This window comes from Amblyomma maculatum, chromosome 1 (genome assembly GCF_055883805.1).
Source record: "Amblyomma maculatum isolate TAMU_Amacu chromosome 1, ASM5588380v1, whole genome shotgun sequence".
Classification (NCBI taxonomy): domain Eukaryota; kingdom Metazoa; phylum Arthropoda; class Arachnida; order Ixodida; family Ixodidae; genus Amblyomma; species Amblyomma maculatum.
The window spans coordinates 363,349,534-363,376,674 of record NC_139344.1 but is presented as its reverse complement, the minus strand read 5'-3'; the positions used below and the strand labels follow the sequence as shown (position 1 = coordinate 363,376,674).

The 27,141-nt window shown below is 43.2% G+C and overlaps 1 protein-coding gene across 1 annotated transcript; it reads right to left on the bottom strand.

The window, feature by feature from the left end:
• Positions 1 to 1,574: 1,574 nt before the first annotated feature.
• Positions 1,575 to 24,746, bottom strand: LOC146207978 (uncharacterized). The gene is made up of 6 exons (XM_084577903.1): positions 24,712 to 24,746; positions 21,965 to 22,133; positions 17,885 to 18,033; positions 9,322 to 9,389; positions 6,905 to 6,988; positions 1,575 to 1,750 (listed from the first exon to the last, which is right to left on the bottom strand). The coding sequence occupies exons 1-6, from the start codon at positions 24,744 to 24,746 to the stop codon at positions 1,620 to 1,622; spliced, it is 636 nt and encodes a 211-aa protein (XP_084434029.1). The 3' UTR covers positions 1,575 to 1,619.
• Between the last annotated feature and the right edge of the window lie 2,395 nt (positions 24,747 to 27,141).

Sequence of the window (27,141 nt, the reverse complement as noted above, 5' to 3'; positions counted from 1 at the left end):
GTCGGGAATTTAAACCCCAAGCAACGATAGCATCGCCATACGTTAGCTACGCCGGAAGGTAACTGCCGCAAAAAGGAAAGCAAACAAAAGCTTAGCTTTTCTGCACATTGTAACAAGGCTCGCAACTTCACTTGTTTTGTTTTTTTTTTCTCAGCGCCAGAGGATCACCTTCCTACGGAAACGGAAAACAACAAATAGAACAAAAAGTACACACACGGGTTTTGAAAGGTAAACGTATAATTTAGCATAGCATAAGGTATTCAGTCGTACTGAGTCCAGTAGGCTTGTATTATAAAGCGCTCGAACAATGGTCGGCGGATCACCATATGCGAAGTATTGTCGAATTCAGCCGATTTCAAATGTACCCATGCGATCCTACTATGCCACATAAATACGCGAAAGATAAGAAAATACGAAATAGGGTCACTATACAGAGGAATTGCGATAAGATTTTGCGCTTTCGTGTTATGTGTTACTCAGAACAACCGTCTAGATAACTACGCTCCTTTCTTTATATTGCTTGTTTTATTTGTTTGTTTATTTGTTTGTATATTCTTGGTGGAACGGAGCTGAAACATTGGTCCAAATCGATAGATAATGAATAACTAAAGTGGGTCGTTTTTTTCTTGCTCCAGTGAGGATCCCTACGCCGGGACAAAAATTAAGGTGCGCATGACACCGAAATTTATATATTCCTAGGCGGCAATGAACTAAATTCGTCCCGATGTTTTGGAGTTTAGGCCGTCAAGTCTTAACACACAAAATTGATGCCAGTAGCTATGTCTTCTGACACCTAGTCCGGTACTGAAAGGCTTCACGTGGAAGGTAGAAGAGCAGGCAAGCTAGAATGTTGTGCCAGCTCTTGCAACTTTCTAATAAAATTTTTAATCCAAAGATGATGTTCTGTTCTCTCTAAAGTAGCATCCTGTTCTGCTCATGCCACCATGGTGAGCAATCAGTACTCCAAAGCAAATGAGTTGAATTATTCAAATGAAATAGGAACGTTATATTTAATGAGCAGAGACAAGACTTCACCCTTCGTAAATTAAGATCAGTGTGTCGATAAGCTAAGGAACATATAACAGTGATCGTGCCTTATGCTGAAGAAAATATGCCTTACTCTATATCGCTTTCTTGCGGTAAAATCTTCATCAAGCATTTCTGCATGAGAGACGACCCCTGTGCCAATCGCCCAAAAAATAAAAGAGACGTGTATTTTGATATTGCAGCCTGCATTGCAGATGACGCTCTGCCGCGTATCTGCTGTGACGTCACACGAGAATTTCAATATGGCGGTCGCCCTCGGTGGGAGGAGCTTCCTGATTCCGATTTCTATCGCATTTTCTTGCAAAATGCGCTGCGTGCTAGGCACCAAACCTTTGCGAGTATAATTCATAGAAGCATAAAACAGCAATATATCGAACGACCCTGTCATCGCCTCTTTAAAGGTTTTCCTTAGAAATATTTTAGCATATGAATCAAATCTACTAACGTGTAGCATGTGCAGATATCCTATAATATATAGTTGTCGCGCACTCATAAGAATGTTCATTCTCGTCAATTTTATTTCTTCCCAATGATCACAGCGCGGCTGGAGATTGGCACTCAATGCCAGGTATTCAAGCTCTCACTCTCCCGCATGCCTCCTTGTCGTAGAGGCTGACACCTTCCCCGCACAACTCAGTGTACTTCCGGACACACTCTTCCGGAATCGAGTCCTTCAAATCTGGGCGGACCCAAAGAGTGCACTCTGAAAATAAATAATGATTATTTTTTAAACGAAGTACGTGCAGTTAGACTGCAGCTGAGAAGTAGCAAAAAAGGTAAAAATTACCGCAAATATTCACGTGTGCACAAGGCTAAGATAATAATACGAGTTGATTGTTTTGTCAAAAGCAATGTTACAGCCCGAAAAAAACAACGTCAGACTGTTCTTCTGGTCAGCTATTTTTTTGAAGACTGACCGCACATCAGCTTCTCTTAGGATGCCAGGCTAACCAGGAATGTAAATAAGTTAACCAACAATGCTTTGCGCGAAGTTTGTGTATGCATCGCCTTGACCATTGTCAGCAATGTCACGTCGTTTGATAACCAGTAGTAATAGACTATGATGGTGAGGGACGATGTGCGCACAAGATAGTTTGATTCGTCTATTTACGATAGCTCTTTGAGATCAGTTTCTAGTATTTCGCTGCTCAGGCGGCGGGCAAATAAAATTTTAACGCGAAACGTTTCCCGGTTATAGCGTGGCGTGAGTATAGGGCTTCGGCCTTGACCACGTCAACAGTGTGCGTGGACATAATCTGTGATCGGAGCATGTCCATATAAACAAGTCAATAATGCATTGCATGTGTAATCAATAAATTACTAACCCAATTATATGTGCAATTTATTTAGAATATGAAGAATTCGATCGAGACCTCGGAATTTGGATGGGCTAATCTTAAAATTTAGCCGCAATAACGAATAAAATTTCACCTCTTCACAACTGCCCCAACATTTATATCTAACCTAATTCTAGTATGGCCAATTCAGTGGTGTCTTTCCATTTATTATGGACCGCACTAAAACTGACCACTAGAATCCTGAAATTGGCTTCCTGAGAACGTCGCCTAAATCGTGTCCATAATTCTAGTATGGCTACCTAAGTGATGATTAGAAAATTTACGTGGGCCACGCCCAAAGTTTAGCCTCCCTGGAACCCTGAATTTTGATCTCGTCCGAATTTAACCGAATTTGGTATCACATATAATTCCAATATGGGCAGCTCAGAGATGGCTCGCAATTCGGAAGCGCCACTCCTCAAATCTCAGCTCCGCAATCCTCAAAATTCGACCGCGCCAGAATATGACCAAACTCAATGTTGAACCTAATACGAGCATGGCCAAGCCAGTGTTTACCTTCTAACATTAGTGGGCTGACATCGAAGTGTGACCTCCTAGGGTCCCCGAAATGTTACTTCGAATTCTAAGAAATTGATGCCTACCAAATTTGTGTATGGCCAACTCAATGGTGATTTGGAAATTCAGGTAAGCCACCTCTAAATTTTTTACCCTCGAAATCTGGAAATTTGACTTCTTCACAATGTGGCCGACATTTGTGTCTCACATATATTGAGTATGGACAAGTCAGTTCTGACATATTTGGCTGGGCCGCTCCAAAAATCACCCCCCCCCCCCCCCCCTACAATGTTTCTAGCCTACTTCGGTTATCATGAACCTGGCCACTTCAAGATGGGCCACCACTGAAATTTAGTTCACTGACCTCCAAAACCGGACTTCGTCCTTATTTGTAAAGTATAGACGGCAACAAAGTAACGGGGCTGAGCAACCAAAAACAGAACTGATGGCTGATCCAGGCATGGAACTCTTAGTGCTTTCACTTTCTACGCGAAAGCAGACTTGAGTATGTCCCTGTAATTTCTTCAATAAGAAATATTTCAGCTTTGATGTAATAAGGTTTGATTAGAAGTTAGCTTTCGTCACACCGGCATAGGTCTCTGCTAAAGTTCTGAAGTAGTATTAGACACGGGAATGAAGCAAGATCTTGCTTCGCTAGAAGAAACCATCTGAATATGTAGGTGCTCGAATAGGAAACCACGTGTCCCTCTCAGTGATCTGGAACACCACACAACACCTACAGTTCTAATGATGTGGTAAATCTCAAAATATGACAGTACAGAGCATAGCCCGACAAGAGCCGCCAATTAGGATACTACATGCACCAATCGGCTAAGCGCCTGTGAGTTACATTTTTATTTGTATGTCCTTTAAGCCAAAATACGATATAAAAGACGTTCACAACTTAGGTCGTGAGGGTTAAACCTTAAAATTCTATGCCGATACTTGAAAAAACTCAGTATATATTAGGTTAAATTAGGGAACTGTTGATAGAGTAACGAGCGTCTTCTGTTATTCATCTCATTGGTTGCGCGCTAGGCAGCTGAGCCAGAGTACGCGGGTTGTAATTTAGTACACGACAGCTGCCACATTTCAACCGAAGCGAAACGCAAAATACGCCCTTCCTCTACATAATACAGGTGCGTGTCAAGGTTACCGTGAGATTTAAAATAATCTGGAGCCGTTGCTAACGATCTAGCTCATAATACGCGATGCTGTTCTTACACATGATACACATGCTACACCATAATGACTGAAACTACACGGATTGGGCAAGTCATAATCAATAATAGAATGCACTGATGTAAGGAGAGTAGTAATCGATGTTTCATCCGCTTTGGCATTCTGGTTGTCCACTGAAGATATATGTCTGCAATGAAATCCTTAGTGTCTTGTCCTCAGACTTTATTTGTAGCCGTGTTTAGACCACCTTTACCTGTACGTCTCGCACAGGGCCACGGTAAGAAGGAAAACTCTTATCACTAAACCTTACGAAAAAAGAGGAACTTTATATTCTCTTTCGTACTTCATTCATGTCTACTTCAAATTTATCTATTTTCTGAGAAAGGTGGAACTTCGCTAGACACTGATGACAAGAACAGTTATTCTAGGAAACTCCGCATTGCTATCGCTTAGGTTTTTACCTGGTCTGCCGTGGACTGCATCGGATAGCTTCTCTCGTCAACCTCGACGTTGTCAAGTAAACCTTCTTTTACAGTCTTCCCCTGCATTACTCCACGCCTCATTCTCCATATCAGCTTGCCTGTGGATATCCAACCCATTCGAATTCCCATTCTCCATGCTTCGCTGTGAATATCTCGACACCATCCATCTCAGTGAATTGATCCTCAGCAGTGTCAAAACAACCACTTCGCAGCCTCTCGACTTCAGGGCCACCACACCGACTGTTTTTACGTTCGGAAAGTCGTCTGGAGACGTAATCCAGCTTTCTATTGATAAACGTCTTCGTGAGCCTGAATGAGCTGATTTTCTCCAATCCCGTTCCTCATTCGACTTTCATCAGCATGTTTACAGCCCCACATCCAGTGTCGCCCGCTACTTCGACCCCAGTTCTCATTTGCCTCTACACCAGCGCCCTATATTGTGTCTTGCATTGAGCGTCAATTTATTGCAGACCAGGGTCTTCTTTTACTTAAATATGGCATGAATTAGCCCCCTCAGAGCCCATAGCCTTCGTTTGTCTTGGTGAAAAGAGAATATCGCTTCATTCGGTTCTGCTTTGATTGCCAACGCCTAAATAAAATTGTGCGGGAAGAGGTCTATTCTTTTGCGCGTACAGATGATCCATTGGACTATACATAAAAAGCTGGACTATATCGTCCACTCGGTTTACGTTCAAGTTGCTAGCATAGGCCCACAGCATAAGCACATCGGCCCAAAAACCGCCTGAAGGCTTGTTTGAATTTACCGTCATGCATTTTAGTTTTTGTATTTGCCCTTGCTACATTCAATGAATGCAGCTCTCGCAGGAATGCCATTCTGCGTGGCCTGAATAAATGCCTTATTTTTATACCTTGTGCGAAAACATATCGCTGTGAAGACGATCAGTTTGCCCCGCATTTCGTGCCCATCTCACTCATGTGGCTACGGGACCTGCACTGTACCCCCAACCGCCAAGCATAACCTTTCCTTTAAGTACCGTGCCTCTACCGTATCGTCCAGCGTTCTTCCCCGATAAATTACTTTGTTAAGCTGCTTATGCCATGTCGTGGTCACCGCCGCTGCAGCCGCGAGACATTGAATGTGCAGCGCCTTAGCCGTTTTTCGACCCGCTTATGTCGTCGTCTCCCTGCGTCGCCACGATGACTTCCTTTCCAGCGAGGGCTGCCGTAAAGAACACAGACTATCATTACAGGGTGACGGTGGACTGCATAGCGCCGCTGCTCTCACCGACCTCGACTTTGCAGAATAAACTATCTGCGACATTTCATTTATGTATTGTACTCTCAGGGTCAATTGAACTTTCAGCGAGAAGTTTCTGAAAATTGAAGCAGTCAGTCTATACAGTTACGCGGATAATGGCTTAATGAGTGAGAAAAAATAAAAATACCTAGAAGGAAATAGGCAAAATAACATGCCAAAAAGTAAAAAAAAAAAAAAAACACAAAAAGTAAAAAGTGAAAAATACGAAATCAAATGCAATACGATGTGTAAAAATTAAAATTTTATCAAACGTAGTCTCAAAATTACACAACGTAGCGAAACCAATTATAAACATCAACGAAGGAGCTGAAAAGCTATGTGACAGAGCGCATGCAGAAATATGCTTGTAAAAAATGAAATGAAGACAAGTATTTTACCTCTCCTGTGGCACAAAAGCACCTGATGCAAGAAAATACTGCTAATTGTTTTTTTTTGTTTGTTTGTTTGTTTGCTTTTGTCAGCGGCAGACTGGCGGTTTGCACGGTAGCAACTGTAGGTTGATATCCTTCAGCAATGATGCACTTTTTTCTACAAGCACAATGCGCACAGCAGATGGAAAGAACTCTATAGATACATTTTTTATTCATTATTCCTTTTATCGTATTTTTCATATATAAACTTTTCTTCAGTAAGGCGAATGGCAAGTGAGTGAATAAAGATAAGCTCACAACTGCTATATTGCAAAAGTACATTGGATGGTCATGCTTCCGATCATTTTCGTGGCGTTCAAAACACAGTTCGCGGAGCTTCCTTGACATGTCGCTATCAAAACCGATGGCTGCAAATGCAAGCGCTGCCCAGCCGTCGTATAGCCACGTCAAAAAAGAGTCCCAGTAGATGCATACTTCTTGATAAGAGTTGATTGGGCATGTCATAAAATATGAGCGCTACCGTAGCTTGTGCAGTACATCAACCTCGTTTTTTTTGTGTGTGTTAGCAAAATACGTGATTGCTTACAGGTTTATAGCTTGTCGAGACCATCAAATTCCTCCCATTACCGCCTCGTATCAGAGCAAAGTAATGTACTACGTTAAAAACAACGATGGAAAAATGGGCCTTACGTGGTCCAAAGTTCTCCATTTGTAAGATGGCACACTTTTCGCAGTCTGTGTAGAGGAATCGAGAAATAAGCGAATGACTTGTATCTGCGGGGAAATATGCCATTCGGAATCATAAGTTAAATGCAGTGACATGGTGTGTTGTATGAGCATAGCATAGTGGGCTAGTTGTTACTGCACTTTGATTTGATGCAACAGCGCACTTAACCAAAGGGCCAGGTATAGCAGGCTCTTACAGGCACTGTTATAAGGGGTGTGTAGTGCACATTTTTGACAACGTTCAATGCAGAACTCACACGTTACACTAGCTGCTGCAAGCAGTTTCTCACGGAGAATGCCCAAGCAAATGCTTGAATAAAGCTCTCCTGTTCTGTTTATGCATCCACAGAGAGCCCTTAAGCGGGTGAACTACTTAAACCTAATATAAGCAAAATGGCGAAATGTTCCACCTTATAATGCACAACACTGCATATATTGTCTACAAAATTTAAGCCCCTTCTCTGAATCGGAAAGACCGGAAATTTTGTTTTTGTATATATCAACGTGTAGAAGTGAGACGAAAATATCAAGTGAGACGAAAAATACCAGCCTACCTCCTCTTCGACGAGTCCAAAGGTGAGTTGCGCTTTCTGATCATGTACCTCAGATATTGAAAACCACAAATCACCCCAAACCATTGAAGTTCTTCTCAATGTTCGTATCTCTTCACCGCAGTGGAGCACATATTCGTATCTTCCTTGGTGTACATGCCTAGATTGCCTGACCAGCGATTCTTCACGATACTTCAAAAAATGTTATTTTTGGTAGACCTTCAAGAACAGCCGTTTCATAACAGCATAAACAATGACCAGAAACCATAAAACAGTTAATTCGAGGAAGGGGTTTGAGTATACAAGGGAGTGCCCAAAAGAAGTCGAACTAATTTTTTGGTGGGCAGCGCTTTCGCAGTACCGTGTTTTTCAGCTAGGAGCTCATAGAATGAGCATTCCAGTGTCAGTCAGCCGAGTGGTGTCGCTGAAGGTCAGACGTACTAGCTTCGGCAGAGTTTATAGTGACAACTGTTTTCTGTGAGTGTCGTTTTTGCAATGGCTGATTTTCGTGCACAGCGTGCGGTAGTGAAATTGCGCGTTCTGCTCGGAAAAAAAATGGAACAGAAACTCTTGTAATGTTAAAAGCGGCGTACATGGCTGATGCTATGGGGAAACTTCAAGTGTTTCATTGGTTATCCCGTTTAAAAATTGGTGAAATGTCAGTTCATGACCAACCTCATTCTAGTAGTTCTTCCACGGCCCGACCACATGAAAATGTCGAAAAAAAATTTGTGCAGTCGTCAATATTTGGCCAAAAATGGTATGACTCCTGTTCCCCACCCCCCATACTCACCGGACCTTGCCCCGTGTGACTGATTTTGTTTCCCAAAATAAAAAACACATGAAATGAAAGCGTTTTTCTGATGTTGCAGAGGCAAAGAAAAAAACGACACAGGCGCTGTGACTTTAAACAATTTTTTGAAAAGTGGAATGAAAGATTAGACAAGTGTTTTAGTGCAAGTGAAGACTACTTTGAAGGAGATTGAAAGTTTGGGCTTAACTTGTGAATAAATAGGGTCAAATGGAAATAAGTTCGGTTTCTTTTGGGTACCCCCTCGTAAAGTTCGTTAAGAACGTCTTTTCAAGAAAGTATAATCGGTGATATCCAACGGGGCATAGTAGAGGCACAGGTGGCAGTTTGCTATTCTGCATGTTGTGTCACGTGATGGCCGTCAGCAACACACTTGTGATTATTCATTAAAGGAAACTGATTCAGGTTCTTATCAGCTGGCTTGTCCTTCGCAACGGGTAAATGTCGAGCATCTGTGCTAATGAAATCCCTGGCGTATTCCGAACAATTTATCGTAAAAGTGGTCACTTTTATCGAAACATTATTTTTAATCAGTGTGGAGACTTCTAAAGATATTAGGTACTTGATCACTTCAATTTTCATCACCTTGTTTTCAACAGACTTAAGAATACTGTCGAGAGAGAGGTAGACAAAAAATTTGTCACCTCAATGGGTTAGACCAAAGTAGTACTCAGCGTATCATACACTTGTTCATTGATCTCTGTGCCCAGTGTCTCTATGGAACTGTAAATCTTTGGCCAACTGTCTCTGCCCCGAGCTCTTTTCCGAGATGTGCGTCCTAAGGGCCCGATAATTATGCGTCTTTTAGAAAAAGACACATTGCAGGACACCCCTTAGTGCCTCGACTAGAGATAACGCTATCACGTAGCGTCCTTCAAGACGCGCATTTTTCTAACACACTATCCGAAATAGCACTTTTCTCCGCCATTTAGCTGCACGAAGAAGTCTCCAAAGTTAATAGCAACGCAAGATGCCATCACTGGCAGACTACTGCCTCATAGAAACTTTCTCAGGCTTACCATTGTTTATAACGGTATGAACCGCATCAGGCTTGCTGGCGGGTGTAAAATACAGCAGTGGTTGCGCCCTGCGTGATGAAACAAAAAGCCACTAAATTGTTATAACTTAACTACTCAGACCTGTGCAACAACTCATGAGAGAGTTTAGGTTCACGTTATATTTTTATGTAAACAGTTTTAAAGCATTTTGCGCCATCTAGTAGTAAACAATCCACTGGTCCAGGTGTGTGAGGACACTTCATTCAACCTCTCCTTCGAAGGCCAGTTTTACAACAGCCGCGTTAGGTGGACCACGCGAAATCCTTCCCTTCTCCCCTTACGCTTTCTCCACCTTCACTGGCAACCACTCTTTGGGATCTAACCGATGCAGCCACTCTCTGACTAAGCATTTCTGCTGTCTCGGGTTACCGATCTTCGTTGACGGCTTTCACCTGGAGGGCTGTCCATCGCTGCTGCAACTATTGCGTATTCCTGTTTCTCCTCGTGCCAACCACAATACATGGTAATGACATTTAGGTTCCCAATGTTAATTAGATAGGGTTGAAAGACCGAACTCTACACAACATCCAGCAACGACGTTCCGAGCAAAAAGCCCGGGCGTGGCGCTGGCAGCAGACTTGCAGCTGAGTGATGTCAACTCCAAGATAGCCTAGGGATCCGCTCGCGCTCTCGGTACCTGTGATTTTTCTTTCTTATAACGTAACCGGTTAGGGCACAACGGGTACACCCCCCTATGCAAAGAGATAACCATATGATCATCGTCAGCAGCACCATCAATGGCACAATGGGGTCGAACCATGATGCGGACGACATGGCATCCCGTTCTCCTCCAAGAAGAGCAGAAAGTTTTCCTTCTAGACAACCACTACCCAGTCACGACGGTTACTACTATGTCTAGCTATAACACCCGGAGCAACACTCAAATTATCTTACAGGATCACACGCTGCATTTTTAGCATTCAGCATTTTACTCTGGTGGAAGGAAAAGCTTGCTGCCTAGAAGGGTCGATTTTTCTGTGGTTTTTCGAAACGCTGGGCAGAAATTTCACCAAGCATTTTTCGAAGAGGATAGGCGCCCAAAATTATTACTTTTTTTTTGCTTTGCAGTGTCGGACACTGCGTTAAGCGAGAACGATGGAAAATGCGCGTCACAAAAAAATTTCGAAAATAATATAACGCTGACTCGATCGAAGGTAAATATGTATTTCAGATCACACCTCATAGGCGCCAATTGCTGCATTTTACTTCATATTTGTCGCTACCGGTGTAGTAGGCCTAACCGGCCACCTGCAGTTGCGACCCGTCATAGAAAATCAATAGTTATGGTAAAACTTGACCTCCATCTTTGGTGGTATGACGCAATATTTAGGCTGCCACCTCACACAACCAGGCCGTATGAGCGTACCTGCCTGGCCCAGAAGTAACATGGATGCAAGAGGCTTAGACGTGTTATTCTGATATTCTGATTCTGATGCCATATCAAAGGAGAGGACCGAGTTGGCACCTCCAAGAAACGTAATGTCGGGCAACCATATGTCCAGTCAGTGCGCAGCCATGTCAGCTACGAGCTACCTCATGCCAGAGCGTGATTTTTCGCTCACAATGCCGTGACGCCATCTGCAACGGCTCCCAGATGTCAGAATGTGGAGATACCGATCACCTCCATTGTTTAGGTGCGAGGACTCACCTGAAGCTCCGGCTTCCACCTGGCCTACCCCGACGCGAAGAAACTTTGCTCTGCCGCCTGTGGGTTGGTGTAGCATTCCCAAACACGTATTTTATTTTTATTAAAGGCATGACAAATAGCCTATACATGTACAAACCGTGGTTGCGACGAGTCTATAGACTACGTTCTTTGTGAGTGCCCCATATACAGTGAGAAAAGACATTGTCTATGCACTACGCTGGAGCATCTAGACGGACGCCCATTGACTGAAATTAGGATTTTAGGACCCCGGCCACGGCGATCGTCTGCGGTGAAGGCCTCCCAGGCACTGCTCCGCTTTATGAAAAGGACTGGCCTAATCGAAAGACTACGAGTTTGCTGTTATGTTACGTGATATGACTGTGACGTGATGTGATGTTACATGTCTGTGATGTGACTGTACTAACTTCACCCATCCCTCTCTCACAACTTTTATATCCACTCACCCCTTTCCCCAACTGCAGCGTAGCAAACCGGTTTCTTTTACTCGTTCGTTTCTTCGTTTCTTCAATATTGGAGTGCGCAATATATTTAATATATGCAAGTCCTTTTTTTTTTCGCTATAACCGGAAAATCCTGACGCTACACCATCGCATCACATATTTGTAAAACATATATAGGTAGGTTTTTATTCTTCTTTATTGTTAGTTAGGGATATAGAAGGAAGGGGAGGAATACTATACAGGTGATACTGATCGCTGTCAGAATTCAAAAGCAGAGCATAAATCAGCCTTTTCGATCCTTAACAGGGTGAAAAGTGCTGTCATAAAAATTTTCGGCCACGTTTTCAGTAACTGCAAAAGATGTTTATTCAATTTTGACAGAAAGCAACCAGCCCTTTGACGAGATTAGGTGAACGTCACTCACGTACCCCAAGAAGGGGTAACACAATGCTAAGAGCAACGCCTCTCTTTTGCTATTGTTTAAAGCTTTGAACCGTACTGCGCCGATTCTGCACTTTGTGAAGCAAATTTAGTGGAGACTGTAGTTACTACTTCCGTTACAAGAAAGATGCATGTCCCGAAAAAACCACTCACTTTGACCTCATTGTGTATTCCACTTAAAAGTCAGTGCTACTCTCCTAATTTCGTTCCACATAGGTTCCAGTTATAAGTGGAACTTTTAAAAAAGTTGCGCTTAATAAGTGGAACATTTAAAAGTTCCACTTAATAAATATGTGTTAATATGTTAAAAAAAAGTTAATATGTGGAACCATATTAAGAGTGTATGAGAGCGCACCTTTCCGATGCTACATCATTACTAGCCTAGAATTCGCAGACGAAAATGGTGGAAAATAATCCAGTATATAATGAGGGTCATTTCAGACGAGGCTGCACTGAGGGTAGTCAACAAAAACCAGTAATATGTGTGGGTAAAATTTTATATGCCGGTTTTAGTATGCGGCCATGAGACGCTCCACTTACGTCCACTGACAATTTTATTCCTATTTTACTCCTTGTTCCCTAAACAATGTGTTTTCGTGTTACTTTCTGTTCTCTCCCTATTACCATTTCCTCGCTCACCGCTCTGCGTCACACGGCCATTATTTGTTTCAAGGTATGTTTTACCCAGAATTAACATCTCTGTTGACTGTGAAAACGCTCTGATGGTGAACATCCCATTTTCCCGCATAGGTCGCACGAAGGCCCTTATATTCAAAGAAAAGAATACGTACTTAAAGAAAGTGGAAGGGCAAAACCCGCCTCTAGAGGAAACCACAACAAAAAATTAACACATCCTGCTACTCTGAAACTACCCCTATGCGTTTCCCATAAATAGACCTAAAGGGATTTGCAAGTGCCCCTTGAACATACCAGACTTGACTACCAGCAGTTTGAATATCTTGCCTCTGTGATTGTTGCTATACGTGGCTTACACTCCGCCTTGGTGGTGCAGTGGTTTAGATACCTGACTACTGTGCCGAAGTACCGGGTTCGATCCCGAACGCCGACGGCTGCTTTTCGATGGAGATGAAACGGAGAGGCGGCGGTGTTCTGTGCAGTTTCAGTGCCCGTTAAAGATCCCCGGGTGGTCGAAAGTACTCTGTAGCAGTCCACTACGGCTCCTTTTACTATCTCTCTCTCTCCTCTTTCACTCCTTCCTCCCTTCCCTTACGACGCGGCTCAGGTGGCCACAAAACAAGTGTGACAGATACTGCACATTTCCTTTCATGAGAACCTATTATTATTATTATTATTATTATTATTATTATTATTTTCTTTTCTTTTTCTTTTCTTTCTTTTTCTTTTTTTTTTCCAAGATGGCGCCCAGTAAGGACGCATGTGCGCTGTGCTCCCGCCCGTTTTTTGGCAAGCAGCAGTTTTTACGATGTGCCGACTGTGCGAAACGTGTTCACACGAAGTGCGTCACCTGGGCGGATGACGAGCTGCAACTTCTGAAGTCCGGCTCTCGGCCATTCTTGTGTAATTTGTGTGCGTCGTCGTCGTCTGACGGTGTTAGTCTTAGCGACGGTGGTGCTAGAGTCCCTGGTGCCCCGCTCCTGCCCAGCCACCCGACCGGTTTTCCCCCTTCAGCCGCGACCGGCGAACATGGCGGTGAGTTTGCCTCGCTACGGGCTCTCCTCCTCGACGCGCTTGAGGGAATCTCTTTTCTGAGCGATGAGGTTGCCCAGCTACGGGAAGAGAACGAGCGCCTTCGTGTAGAGAACTCGCGGGCTTTCGTACAACAAGCCGAGGTTATCGCCTCTTTACGTGCCGATGTTCGCGGCCTACGCCAGGAGCTTGTGCGGTGCGCTGCTTCGCAGTGTGAGTGTCCTCTCGTCGAGCGTCCTCTTGTTGTCTCCGTGGGCAATCCTACCCGTGAGGAGCAGCCATCTGTGGACTACTCCGCCGCTCTTCATCGAGGGATGACTCCTGGAGATATTCCCTGTTCATCTTCTGCCTCTGCTCCTCGCCGTGCGGTTGACTTACCCAGTGAGATGAAGAAGCACCGAAGTCGAGCCATTACTGGCGCATCGAGCTCATCTGTCCTGAACGTTGCCATTTACCAAAAGAAGCATCCGAAGACTATTTTCGTCTCTAAACTCAGTCCCGATACTACATCGGTAGACCTTACCAACCATCTAAAATCAGTGAATATTACTCCCATTTCCTGCCGGCAGCTGAAAACAAGGTACGACTCCTACTCGTCCTTCCATATTGAAGTTGATGAAGAATCCTACAGTAAGCTTGTTGAGCCTTCGATGTGGCCGATGGGTTGCATATACAAGGACTTTCGTGGGAAGCTTTACGACGATATGCTTCATCCCTCTGAACTGACGCAAAATTGCAGTGGCCCCTAATTTGGATATCTATTATCAAAACGCCCGAGGTCTTCGGACTAAGGGATCAGAATTTTTTTCTAGCGTCTTGTCCTCTTGTTATACCGCTGTTGTGGTTACCGAAACCTGGCTGTCAAGTGATATTCCTTCCAATGATTTCTTTCCAAATAATTACTCTGTTTTTCGTAGCGACCGCCCTGAAACAGGTCCCAAATCAAGAGGAGGTGGAGTGCTCATTGCTATTGACAGTTTTGTGAAGTGTGTTCGACGTTTCGATCTGGAAACTGTTGAAGAATGTGTGTGGCTCGAGCTCACTTTAAATCGACATGAAAAACTTTTACTTGCAGCTTTCTACATTCCTCCGAATCTACCTCCTTCAGCCTATGATGATGTTCTGCTCTCAATCGAACATGTTATAACCCGTCATAGCAAACACATACTTCTTATTTTAGGTGATTTTAATACTCCTGGTATCAACTGGAACTCACTTATTTCTTCTCACAACAATCATTACATACTAAGTAAGTGTAACTCTCTACTTGATTTCATAGCCTTTAACTCTTTGCAGCAACACAATTTCATCGAAAACTGTTGCGGTAATATTCTTGACATCTGTCTATCGAATTTTGAAAGTTTTCGAGTCTCGAGTTCGGACATACCGCTGACTCGCTGTGACAAATTTCACCCTCCGCTTCTAGTTACTACTGCTGTCTCTGCCTCACCTTCTACTAACTCAGATCGGGTGGGGAATTCGCCCCGTTTCGCGTATGCACGTGGTGATTATGTCGGTCTTTTCAATTTCTTCTCTTCCGTCGACTGGTCCCTTTTAAATGACATTAATGATTCAGATGGACAAGTCAGTCGCTTTACAGAAATAGTTCTTGATGGTATGCGTCGGTACATACCTTTGCATACTCCTACGCGTAGGAAGTTCCCTTCCTGGTTTTCAAGGGAACTAATAACGGCGTTAAAGCTCAAGGAACGGGCCCATCGTAAAGCGAAACGCCCTGGGTTTCACAATTGGGCAGATGAGTTTCGCCGTGTGCGTTCTCTTTGCAAACGCTTATACAAGCGGGACTACGACTCCTATCTTGAGTCTTTAGAGAGGTATGCCTCAAATCGTCCTAGTCAGTTCTGGCGTTACGTTCGCAAGCGTTCCATTAAATCAGATTTAAGTATCAGCTTAGTTGACTCTCAGGGTTCGGAAATTCGGGATGTTGCCGACAGTTTTGCACAACATTTTTCCTCCGTTTACAAACATCCACATTGTGATTCCGTTTGCCTCCCATCTGGTGCACTATCTAATTCCATTCTCTTTGACGAGGAGTTGATAACTGAGAGTCTTAAGCGTCTGAGACCATCTTTGTCTCCTGGACCTGATGGCATTCCAGCTGCCATAATAAAAGCCTTCAGTTATATCTTCGTACCAGTACTGACTGCCATATTTAATAACTGTTTAAAAAATGCTGCCTTTCCTCGCGTGTGGAAAATGGCACGCGTGTTTCCTGTCTTCAAGTCTGGAAACAAAACTGATGTTTCCAATTATCGTCCGATTTCTCTTCTATGTGCAACCTCTAAGCTTTTCGAATTAGCTTTGCACAGCGTACTTTCCTTCCATCTCAAACATATCATAGTACCGAATCAACATGGCTTCATGTCGGGTCGCTCTACTTCCACCAACCTAGTCACGTTTATGACGTATGCCTCTGCAGCAGTCCTTCAGAGGGGTCAGGTTGACACTGTGTACTGTGATATGAGCAAAGCTTTCGACGTTGTTACTCACTCACTACTTCTTGAAAAACTTCTACTCTCTGGCGTTGAAGTCTCTCTCGTAGCCCTCCTACGCAACTATCTCCTTGATCGCTTCTGCTTTGTCAGTGTCAATGGACAGACTTCTTTCGTTTACCCTGCAACGAGTGGAGTTCCTCAAGGTTCAGTACTAGGCCCGCTTCTCTTCTCCGTTTTTATTAATGATGTTTCCTCGGCGATAAAGAACTCCTCGTTTCTTCTTTATGCTGATGATATAAAAATATTCAAGGTAATACATTCTTTTCAAGATTGCGTGTTGTTGCAATCGGACATATCTGCTTTTTCTGATTGGTGTGCGATGAATCGACTTACCCTCAATTCTGCCAAAACTAGGGTTGTGTCCTTTACTCGTAAAACACATAGCTTTCTCTACCATTATTCTGTCAATTCTGTGCTGTTGGATAGGGTTGATGAAATTAATGACCTTGGTGTACTTTTTGACCGCACCCTCAGCTTCTCCTCTCACACTAAACGCATTGCTCAGCGGGCTATGCGCACACTCGGATTCGTTTGCAGACTTTCGAGAGAGTTCCATACTCCACTTCCGTTCCTAAAACTGTACCTGTCCATATGCCTCCCGGTCTTGGAGTATGCGTCGGTTGTTTGGAATGGCACTTGCAAATCGAACTTGGACAAGGTTGACAGAGTACAAAAAAAATTTTTACGGATATTTCATTATCGCTTTCCTTTTGCAACTTCCCCCTCTCGCTCCACCAGGAGCGCCCAACTGAATCTTCCTTCCCTTCACTGCCGTCGTATCAGACTTGATATCATATTTCTGTACAAACTCCTTCATGGCCACATTATGTGCCCTCAGCTCTTAGAGTACATCCTACTGCGCGTTCCGCGAAAGAGCATGAGGGAATTCAGACCATTTCAGGTTTCTCCTCTTCATTCCCACTCCCCTCTGGACAGGATGCAGTGGTTATTTAACTCTTTTTGTCCTCACCTTGACATCTTCCAAAACTCGCTCTGTTCATTTACATTGGATGTTCGTAGCGTTGTATTCTAAATAGTACTTTATCACATATAACTCCCACTTTCTAGCCTTAAATTGTATTTACTTCACTTTTTGCTTTTTCTCCTGTTCAATGCTGTCTGTATCTTGAACTACTTTTTATCCGTTTCTTGCTTATATTTCAACTTTAAACTTTATATTCGAATCTTACTGTCCCTTGTTCAATTTTACTTCTTTATTGTATTATTCTGTATTTCTAGCCTGTGTTTTAAGTACCATGCACTTGTTGCGCCTGGAATGGTTGTTTATTTTATGTATATTTCTATATTACTATAATCAATGTCAGTCATCTGTTTTTTTTTTCCTCTTCTACCTACCGTTCTTTTTTTTTTTTTTTTATTTCCTGGTGTGCTAAAAAATTCTCTCACTGTGTATATAAGTGATGATACTCATTGTTTGCTTAATTTCCGTGATACTTTTCGTCTCAGTTTCATTTCATGTATTATTTATTTCTTTTTTTTGTGTTCTCTCTGTGTGTGTAAACATGTTTGTGCTTTTTCATTTTTTTTTGTGCTGCAGCACAAAGACCACATGGTTGTTCCTGCGCACATTAAATAAAGATTGATTGATTGATTGATTGATTGATTGATTGATTGATTGATTATTATTATTATTATTATTATTATTATTATTATTATTATTATTATTATTATTATTATTATTATTATTATTATTATTATTATTATTATTATTATTATTATTATTATTATTATTATTATTATTATTATTATTATTATTATATGTGACTTACGTTTCATCACTTCCGTTAACATTCAACCTCCAACGGTACGTAGCTTCAGTTTCTGGATCATAACTGACGCGCGTCGTAGTGAGACATCTGAAGATGGGATTGGTGTTAGTGTCCCGCACAGCTGCGCATTCCAAAAATTGGGAAAATATCTGCGAATGTAAACATAAAGAGCACAACATGGTATCATAATTCACTCAATTTTTTTTTAAGTGCATCGGCCTAGGTGAGCCATCCGACTTATTAAACTCTCTACCCATTACAAAGCCGATCAGTGCTCGAAAAAGCAGTTTACAAGGGCTTAAAATGCACGACACAATGGCGTACTGTTCGGAAGGCTTTTATTAGCCCCAGCTGTATAAATGCCACAGTTATAGAAATTCATAAGTCACCACAACTATCCATCTTGCTGAAATTGGCACTCATTATTGTCAACGATCTTTTCGACTTCGATCCTCAGTGGCCATACACAAAGTTTAAAATCACTCGGTCTGGCCGGCTTGAATAACTGATGATGGCGTAATTTTGCATATAAAGATATTATTAATCTTGGTCCCAAAACGAAGAAATATAGAATCCTTTAAAAGCACCAACATATTCTAGACCAAACGCTGTTTTTTGCCTCAAAACTCTGCACAATATTTTGCGGCCTAATAAGGGCTGGGAGGAGTAGTCACCCAGGCGCAGATTGAAAGCGAGCTAGTATCATTGGGTTGTCACTTCCAGCACATTCATACCTATTATTAATCGTCCTCTTCATCATCATCATCAGCCGGACTATACCTACTGCGGGGTGAAGGCCGCGCCCATATTCCTCCAGTCAACCCTGTCCTGTGCTAGCTGGATCCACTTAACCCCTGCGAAATTCTTAACCTCATCCGCCTACCTAACTTTCTGCCACCCTGTGCTGCTTTCTCCATTTTCATAGTTTCTAAAGGTTTTCTAAACTCGTTCTTCGTCACTGGTAGGAAGTCTGACTGCTTTTCCTGCTGCCTATCACATTATTGTCCTGAGTGCTTGTGCTACTATATATATGAGTATTGAACTCTTCGGCTACTTTGACTATCCTGCCCATATTCGCGATGACATTGCCCGCCTTATCTTTTAACGCATACATCATGGTATATGCATCCTAAGCCGAAACGCAGAGCCACATTTTCTTGATTTGCTAGCGGCGCCAGCGGCATCAGTCAGTCGCTGCCATCTTTTCGTCGCCCAACGTTCCTATGGGCCCACGCTCTACTTCCCACAACCTCCCCATGCATAACTTAATTGCTCTCTTCATTTCTCCGACCACAAAGCTTCCTTAATGACAGTGAAGAAATGTTAGTGGAGCGTTTCTTGAAGGAATATGTGTGAAAAATAAAAAAGCTGTCTCTAATTGTACATACATGTCTCGCTTGAAATATTTGCTTCAATCTATCGAAAAGTTGAAACAGCTGATGAGCTGCGCTCAAAATTGGCATTAGAAAGTAAAGTTCTCGTCCGCAAATTTTTAGCCTATGCCCAATTTCTTTCTTCACAGCTTTCTTTTAATTTTATTTCACAGGATTCTTTTAATCATTATTTTCAAAGCGTTTTCACATTGAAACCTGCCCTTACTAAGCCGAAAGAATGTATAGATCCTAGTATTATTCCTTCCATCTCAACAGAAGGCGTATTATCATTGCTACGCCAGCTTGACACAAAGAAAGGCTGTGGAGTGGACGGCATTCCTATGCTATGCTTCCCAGATTGCTGAGTATTTAGCCAACATGTTTGCAGTTTCCTTCCGTACAAGCGATTTACCTTTTGACTGGAAAGTAGCACTTGTAGTGCCTATTCACAAATCAGGTGCTCAATCAATACTATCCAATTACCTTCCTGTATCAATACCTAGCAGCTGTTGCCAAATTTTAGAGCACATTCTGGCGGGTATTGTTTGGGATTTTCTCAGTGACGAAAACATATTATCACCTTTTCAACATAGATTCTGAAAAGGAATGCCAACAGTTACCGAACTTGTGTCAACTTTTCATGAATTATCCTCTGCTCTTGACAATTCCGGCCAAGTGGACATATTGTTCTTGGATTTTGCCAAAGCCTTCGATGGTCCCCCACAATAAACTTATTTATAAATTACAGCTAATAGATCTTCGATAATGTATAGTTCAATGGATAGATGCATACTTGAAAAAGAGGAGTCAGTTTTTTTAGGTGAATGGTGCCGTTTCCGAATCACTGTGTGTCACTTCGGGTATACCGCAGGAGAGCGTTTTGGGCCCATTAGTGTTTTTTATATACATAAATGATTTGCCTGATGTTATTCCAAATTCTGTATCCATGCGATTATTTGCAGATGATTGCATAGTGTTTAAGTAGATAAGGGAAACTTCTCATCGTGGTATTCTTCAAGCCTATACGACAGATATTGACCAATGATGTGTGGAATGCAGCATGAAACTTACTATAAAAAAAAACTGTACTCCTACGTGTAACTAGGAAGAAACATTTTAGCCCACTCACTTATTCCTTACAAGGCTCCGATATTAAAGAAGTAGCAAGCCATAAGTATTTAGGGTTGACACTTACCAATCAATTGGACTGGTCACCGCATATCTCACAAATTTGTTATTCGGCCTTTTCGACACTCTGTTTCCTAAAATGAAAACTCAATCGCGCCCCCTCCAATATAAAGCTTTTGGCGTACAACACATTCATTCGGACTAAGCTCGAGTACGCCTCTATCATTTGGGCCCTTCACACAAAAAAAGAACATAACTGCTCTTTAAATGATACAAGTGAAAGCAGCCAGGTTGTTTTTCCACAAGCACAGCAGATTTGATTCTCCCACACAGCTGATAGATGAAAATAACATCCCGCTCCTTTCAGTCCGCCGCAAAATTAACAGAATTTCGTTTCTTCGTAAGATTCTGTTACAGGAAGTTAATATTCCCTTACCTAACTTTTTCCGACCTTCTACAGCCAGACGAACACGACACACTAGGTAACACATGCTGAAACCTGTATTTGCCCGAACAAATTAATTTAAATACAGTTTTTTCCCCCGGACCATCTCTGATTAGAATTTGCTTCCAGAATTTATTTTCCAAAGCAGTAATTTTAACAAGGCAGTGCAAGGTCATTTCTTTGGTTAGGCTGCTCAACTTTTTAGTACTTTATATTTGTTTACTTTGTTCATGCCGAATTGTTCTGTGTGCTATTGTATATTTTTATTTGTTAGGCTGTCCAGTTTTTTTATAATTACTACTACTATTATGATTTCGTTCTTCTCGCCGAATTGTAGTGTGCATTGTATTTTTTGTTTTTATGTGTGATTGTTACCTGGTATGCCCTTCCTGCTTGGGCCATGGGGCCTGCAGCATTTTGAAATAAATAAATGAAACAGCTGTTTCATTTCTGAAACAGCTGTTTCAGAAGCAATTGAAACATGTGTAAAGGCCTTGGACGTATATAGTTTTAACTGTAAACATCAGTCTCTGCAAGCCGTTTTTATTGATAACTGCCTTGAAACAGCTCTCTGGTATATACAGGGGTTCAGAGACCAGAATATGTAATGTAGTACCCATACATTCTTTATAAAACTTGCGTAGTTTCTTCGAACCAAGTCAGCAAAACGGAATAGACTTAACGTAAAACTTAAACGGGGAGTATACGAAAGAACTGAAGCTGACTTATAAGCTGTCATAACTATTAGATGCTTGATGCATGATGGAAGAGTTTATCAAGATTATTTCTTTACTAAAAGTCGCTCATTTGCTAAACATCGGATAGTCTGTCCCGCATACCAGATTTGCAGCACCACATCTAAGTGAATATGTGACAACGGCAGTAATGCTTGTTAGGCATTCTCTAAAACCACTCATTACGAGCCTCAATCTGCAGATTTCAGACGTACTAGCCAGCAGCGCTTGTAAATTCAAAGCGAATAAGTATAGTTCTCCTTCGGGGAGCCTTGCCAAAACGTGCACGACTATTTAGCTTTCAGTGTTCTGATACTCATGGGTATAATCACATTAGGACGAAATCGTTTTGATTACGCTGAACGTTTTATAAAGGCAATAATAAGAAGGGTTCCCTTACCTTGAAAGCATCCGGATCCTGCGACCCTGGTTGGCTGCAATTCTCAGAGCTGTATACCGGTGCCGTAACTAGGCTTAAGCTGAGAGCGCCCAGTGCAAACAGAGGAAAATGAGTGAAAAAAGTCTTTGTTAGCTCGGAGGATTTTAAAGAGGCTGCGGCCGTTCTATGCCTATTTTATCGAGTCTTCTCGACGGAAAAACAAACTCCAGCGGATAAAAGCTTCAGAACTGTGTGTAGGGGTTTCTGATTCCCTGGCACAGTAGCGCAGGTCTACTTGCTGCAGTCTTTCTGCTGCATGTGAGATCAGCACACCCATTTTTATGGGAAAGTTTTCCAATGACGGAGCGTGCTCGTAATAAAAGCACAAAAAATAAATTCTCTGCTGCGCCATATGCCGCTGAAAATAGCCAGACATGCAATTATTTTTGTATGCATATCAGGACATGTAATTCCCATGTCCTGATATGCACTGTAATGTCATATTTTTGTTTTTATGCGTACCGCGTTCGCAACGTGCTTGGGGCCCCGTACAGTTGGCTCAGCGACTATCGGTCGCTGGATGCAACCCCTCGCCTGTACCATATGATCAAAATACTGTAGTACGAAATGTCAAAACGAGCCCGCTTTGAAATGTCGCTAACCTCAAGCAACTTGTAATGGCCAAAATCAACCCTGTGACCTCTCTATATGACATTCTTTATATGTAACGTGTCAGTTCACTACGTTAAACGAAGTAGGTCTTTATCGAGGCTCTACATATCCGAGATACCATAAACAGAAGGAGAAAAAAAAGAATAAAACATACCAAACTGCCTCTTGCTCGGACCAACAAAGGATTACTTATCAATTTTTCCTTTAAACTTGTATTTGTTTTTCTTAATGAAGAAACAACCTAGCTATAGAAAAAATAATATTGAAATTGGACATTTCCACGCGCGTGCTTACAAAGGGAGAACCTATAGTTTCAGAACAGGCAAACTGTGCATGCATGGATTGGTTGCTGTACGCCTTAGTAATATCCAATCTCATAAAGTTGATCAGATCCTCCAAATTGAGTAAGTGCTATATCCAATAAAAGTTATTGTTTCCCCTTTACATGCTGCTGCACATGTCTAAATCTGTGTATTAATTCCTGCACCACAACATTGTGAGTTTAGCGTGTAGTTGCCTAGTAACATAAACGAGTGCCAGTGGCCAGTGATACCTGCAGCAGTATTTCATGATATCGAATCTGTTACTGGGCGCAGTGGTTTAGTTCGGATCTACGCTCAATCTAAGAGCAAATTGTGTGAGGTTTGGTTTTCCGAACACAGTGTTCCTAGGATACTACCCAGGCTTGTCTGTAAGATTTTCTAAAAATAAATGTTGTACAAAAGCAAAAAAGAAAACCCATATATTTAACTAACTCAAGAGGAAAATTCATAGTTGGTGTTGCTTTGATGGTTCCTTATGAGCTTCATAAAAAGACATTTGCAACTCAGAGTCACTACACAATGTTAAGCACTTTTCCCATGCCGTATTGATAGTGAGGTAATGAACAGTGAGGAACGTTAAGGCTGCAAGGATGTCTTGAAGGCATGTTGCAGTGATAAAACCTACTGAATGTGTTGAGTTAATACTCCAGTAGTGGTGTTGTGACGTGTTCCAACCTCGGAATCAGGCGATATTTTTGTTGAAATGCGAAGCTTCTCTGAGAGCCGTCATTTTAGCCGTTCCCCCATGGTTGCGCTTAGGTGTAATCTAAAAAATGATTACCATACTATTAATGTGAAAGCATTTCTTGCCTCGTTAGTGGCGTGCGCATAAATTGTTACCGTGGCGTGTCCTCGTAAAGAAGAGAATAAAAAGATAAGTGAATTGTTATCATTCCATTACTCGAACGACCAGCCTTCTGTTCTTCAGCTAGGCTCACAAACCACAGCTCTACAATTTTGTTTGTAGCAAGAGCTACATTGGCCGCAAAGTCACATTTTCACTGAAGCGGTGGCAGAGTCGTGATCGCACCGTTCCTACATCGCATCTGGCGAGCTACATCAGGGGTGTAGTACTGATGACTGATGGCTAACTATTCGCTAACCAGTGCCAATTAATGGCTATCTAGTCACTAACTAGTACTAATGTCTAACTGGTCACTAACTAGTACTAACTATTAGTCATCACTGAACAGTCGTGAGTAATGACAATGACTGGCTATGACGTCATCTCATGGAGACGACATCATGACTGCCCAACCGTTTATGTTTAATAACCAGAACTGGCATCGTAATGACGTCACATCCGGTTATGACGTCGCTCCTGGTGATTGCATCACCAAGCGATTCACGCATGTGTATGTTCTTGGCAATCGGGATCGCATGGCGGCGTCTGCAGGCAAGGAATTGCATACACCCGGTCAGGGCCTATCCCATCCAGAAAGATGAAAGACCGGGTGATAAATGTAAACAATTTGGGGAGAGAGGGATCCTCATCCACGTAATTTGAGAATGCACTAGCTGCCCAAGAGCTCAGACCAAAATTTATAGCGGAGAAGCCTAGGAAACGTCTGCGAAGCGAGGACCCAACTCTGTTGAAGCCAGCCATCTGCCTGGCGGAAAAGGCCGCGAGGAGTCGAGACCTCTTTGCCAGCCTGTAAACGCGGAGATCCCTGCCCCCGTTCTCCAGGCCTGCGTGCTGGGGGCGGGGTGCAGGGGGCCTCCATCCTGGTGGAAATAAAAGTTGTTCTCTTGCTTCACGTACTGTATGCTCACCCAGCGTTGATTACGGTCTCCATCACTTTAGCCATCCTCCTTCTCATCACAGTGTTATGCATACGGAGCGCAAAATTCTCCAGTCGTCGTAGAAGAATGTAATCACAACAACGTTTGCATTCGGCATTGCTTTACGGCAAGGCGTCATGAAGACGGTGACCCTTGACCAAATGTGAGACATGACGTCCTGGCTTCCACAACAATGACGCCGCAGCCGCATTATGCAGATAAGCCCAACAAAAACGAGATGCAAGTCTCAGATAACCCCGCGAATAGGAAAAGCCACTGTGAGACAACCTACCCGCGCTTACTAGCCCTAACGAAGCTGGGTGTCGACGCTGAGGGCGTCGTGCAACGCGAGAGTAAAGGCATCCGACCGGTAGAAGGGGCTCAGCACCAAAAATATACTTTGTTGGTGCTTACTATATTGCGCCACCGGAAATATGCACCATGAGAGTACCCATCAGTGGTCTCAGCTAACCAATCAGCTCTGTAGTTCTTTAACACCTATGACTATAAAAATCAAACATAGCTTGGAAAAAAATTCCACAAAAAATTGATTTGAAAATGTGGCAGATATAGATTGTTGTTTACTGTTAGAGGAGGAGGAGGAGGAGAAGGAGGAGGAGGAGGAGGAGGAGGAGGAGGAGGGGGAGGAGGAGGAGGAGGAGGAGGAGGAGGAGGAGGAGGAGGAGGAGGAGGAGGAGGAGGAGGAGGAGGAGGAGGAGGAGGAAAAACTTTATTTGGCCCTATATTATTTGGCGGTTTCTGGACGTCTTCAGAGATGTCTGCTTGTTGTATCCACTAGTCTTCTCCGTCGACTTCGTCCACTTTTTCACAATGGTCGGTTGCCCTCAGTCCAGGGCTCCGCTGGCTGCGGCCGCCCGTTGGGCTCGCTGTACCAGACCTTGCTGGTCTTCGCAGCGGTCGCTGGACAGCAGAGTCTCCCATTGCTCCGCACTCGGGTTTCGAATTTTGGGGACCACATTTATGTTTTGATATGCCCATGTGATGTGATATAGTGTTGGTGTTTCATCGCACCACGGACATCTGTCAGCGTATATGGTAGGGTGCATTTTCTTTAATATGTGTAGGTTTGGGTATGAACCCGTCTGTAATTATCTCCATATGACAGTTTCCTCTCTGGTGAGAGAACTGTGCGGTGGGGGATATCGCATTCTTCTTCCTCTATAGTTTTTTAGTATGGCCGAGTATGACTTGGGTGCTGGCAAAAGTTCCGCGGACGCGTCGGATGCTCGGAAAGTAGTGTATGCTCGAGCTATCCTGTCAGCCTCTTGGTTCCCTGCCACCCCCATGTGCCCCGGTACCCATATAATTTTGTGTCTGGTCTTGTTTTCTTCGTGGTTTTTAATTCTGTCGCTCGCTTTGAGGAGTATACGGAGCGCGTGACGACCAATCCTACCATTCATGAAATTTCGACAGGCTGTTTGAGAGTCCGTGAGTATCGTTAGCGACCGCCCAGCTCTATAGCCCTCCACCACCGCCAGAGAAATGGCTACTTCTTCGGCCTCTGCTACTGTGCAGTGTCGGATAGAGGCACTGGTCACTTCGCGTAGAGACGAATTGACCACCGTGGCCACTGCAATTTTGTTGTGTCCTCCTCTCGAGGACGCGTCTGCATACAAGGTCGTGTCTTGAGGAGCGTATGTTTTTTGAATAAAATCGGCCCTTCCTTCTCTTCTACCTTGGTGGAGGTTAGGGTCCATGTTTCTCGGGATTGGAGCTACCTTGAGGGACTTGCGAAGTTCGTCGGGGATCGTTACCGTCCTCGCTATTTCTCGCATCTGCTCACAGTATCCGAGTCTCTGTAAGAGCGCTCTTCCAGTCGTTGTCTGCAGCAGCCTGAGCTTTTGCGACTCATGCTGCGCCTCGCGTAGTTCTTCGAATGTGTTTTGCAATCCAAGCGCCATGAGCTTTTCTGTAGACGTGTTGCGCGGTAATCGGAGCGCCGTCTTATACGCTTTGCGTAGCAGGGCATCCGCTTGTTGTATTTCACTCTTGTTGAGGCACTGGTAGGGCAGGCTGTTCATAATTCGCCTCACTACCAGGTTTCTAACTAGTTTTAGTGTGTCCTCTTCGCGCATGCCATGCCGCCTGTTGGTGATGCGAGTCATCATGCGTGTCACTTGTAGCGTTGTTGTTTTGAGCATGGTCAAAGTGTGACTACTGCGTTGGTTCGACTGAACCCACATACCTAATATTCTTATTGTTGTCGTTTCAGGGATGGGCATTCCTCCCAGGTAGATGTTGAGTTTCAGGTTCTCACTGGTTGGGACGGTCCGGTTTTGTTTGCCTCTCCACACTCGAAACAGTTCTGATTTCTCGGTCGAGCATGCGAGTCCTCTTTCTCCGATATATTTCTGTACACAGGAGGCCGCTTCCTGTAGTTTTTCTTCCTTCTCCCCGAGG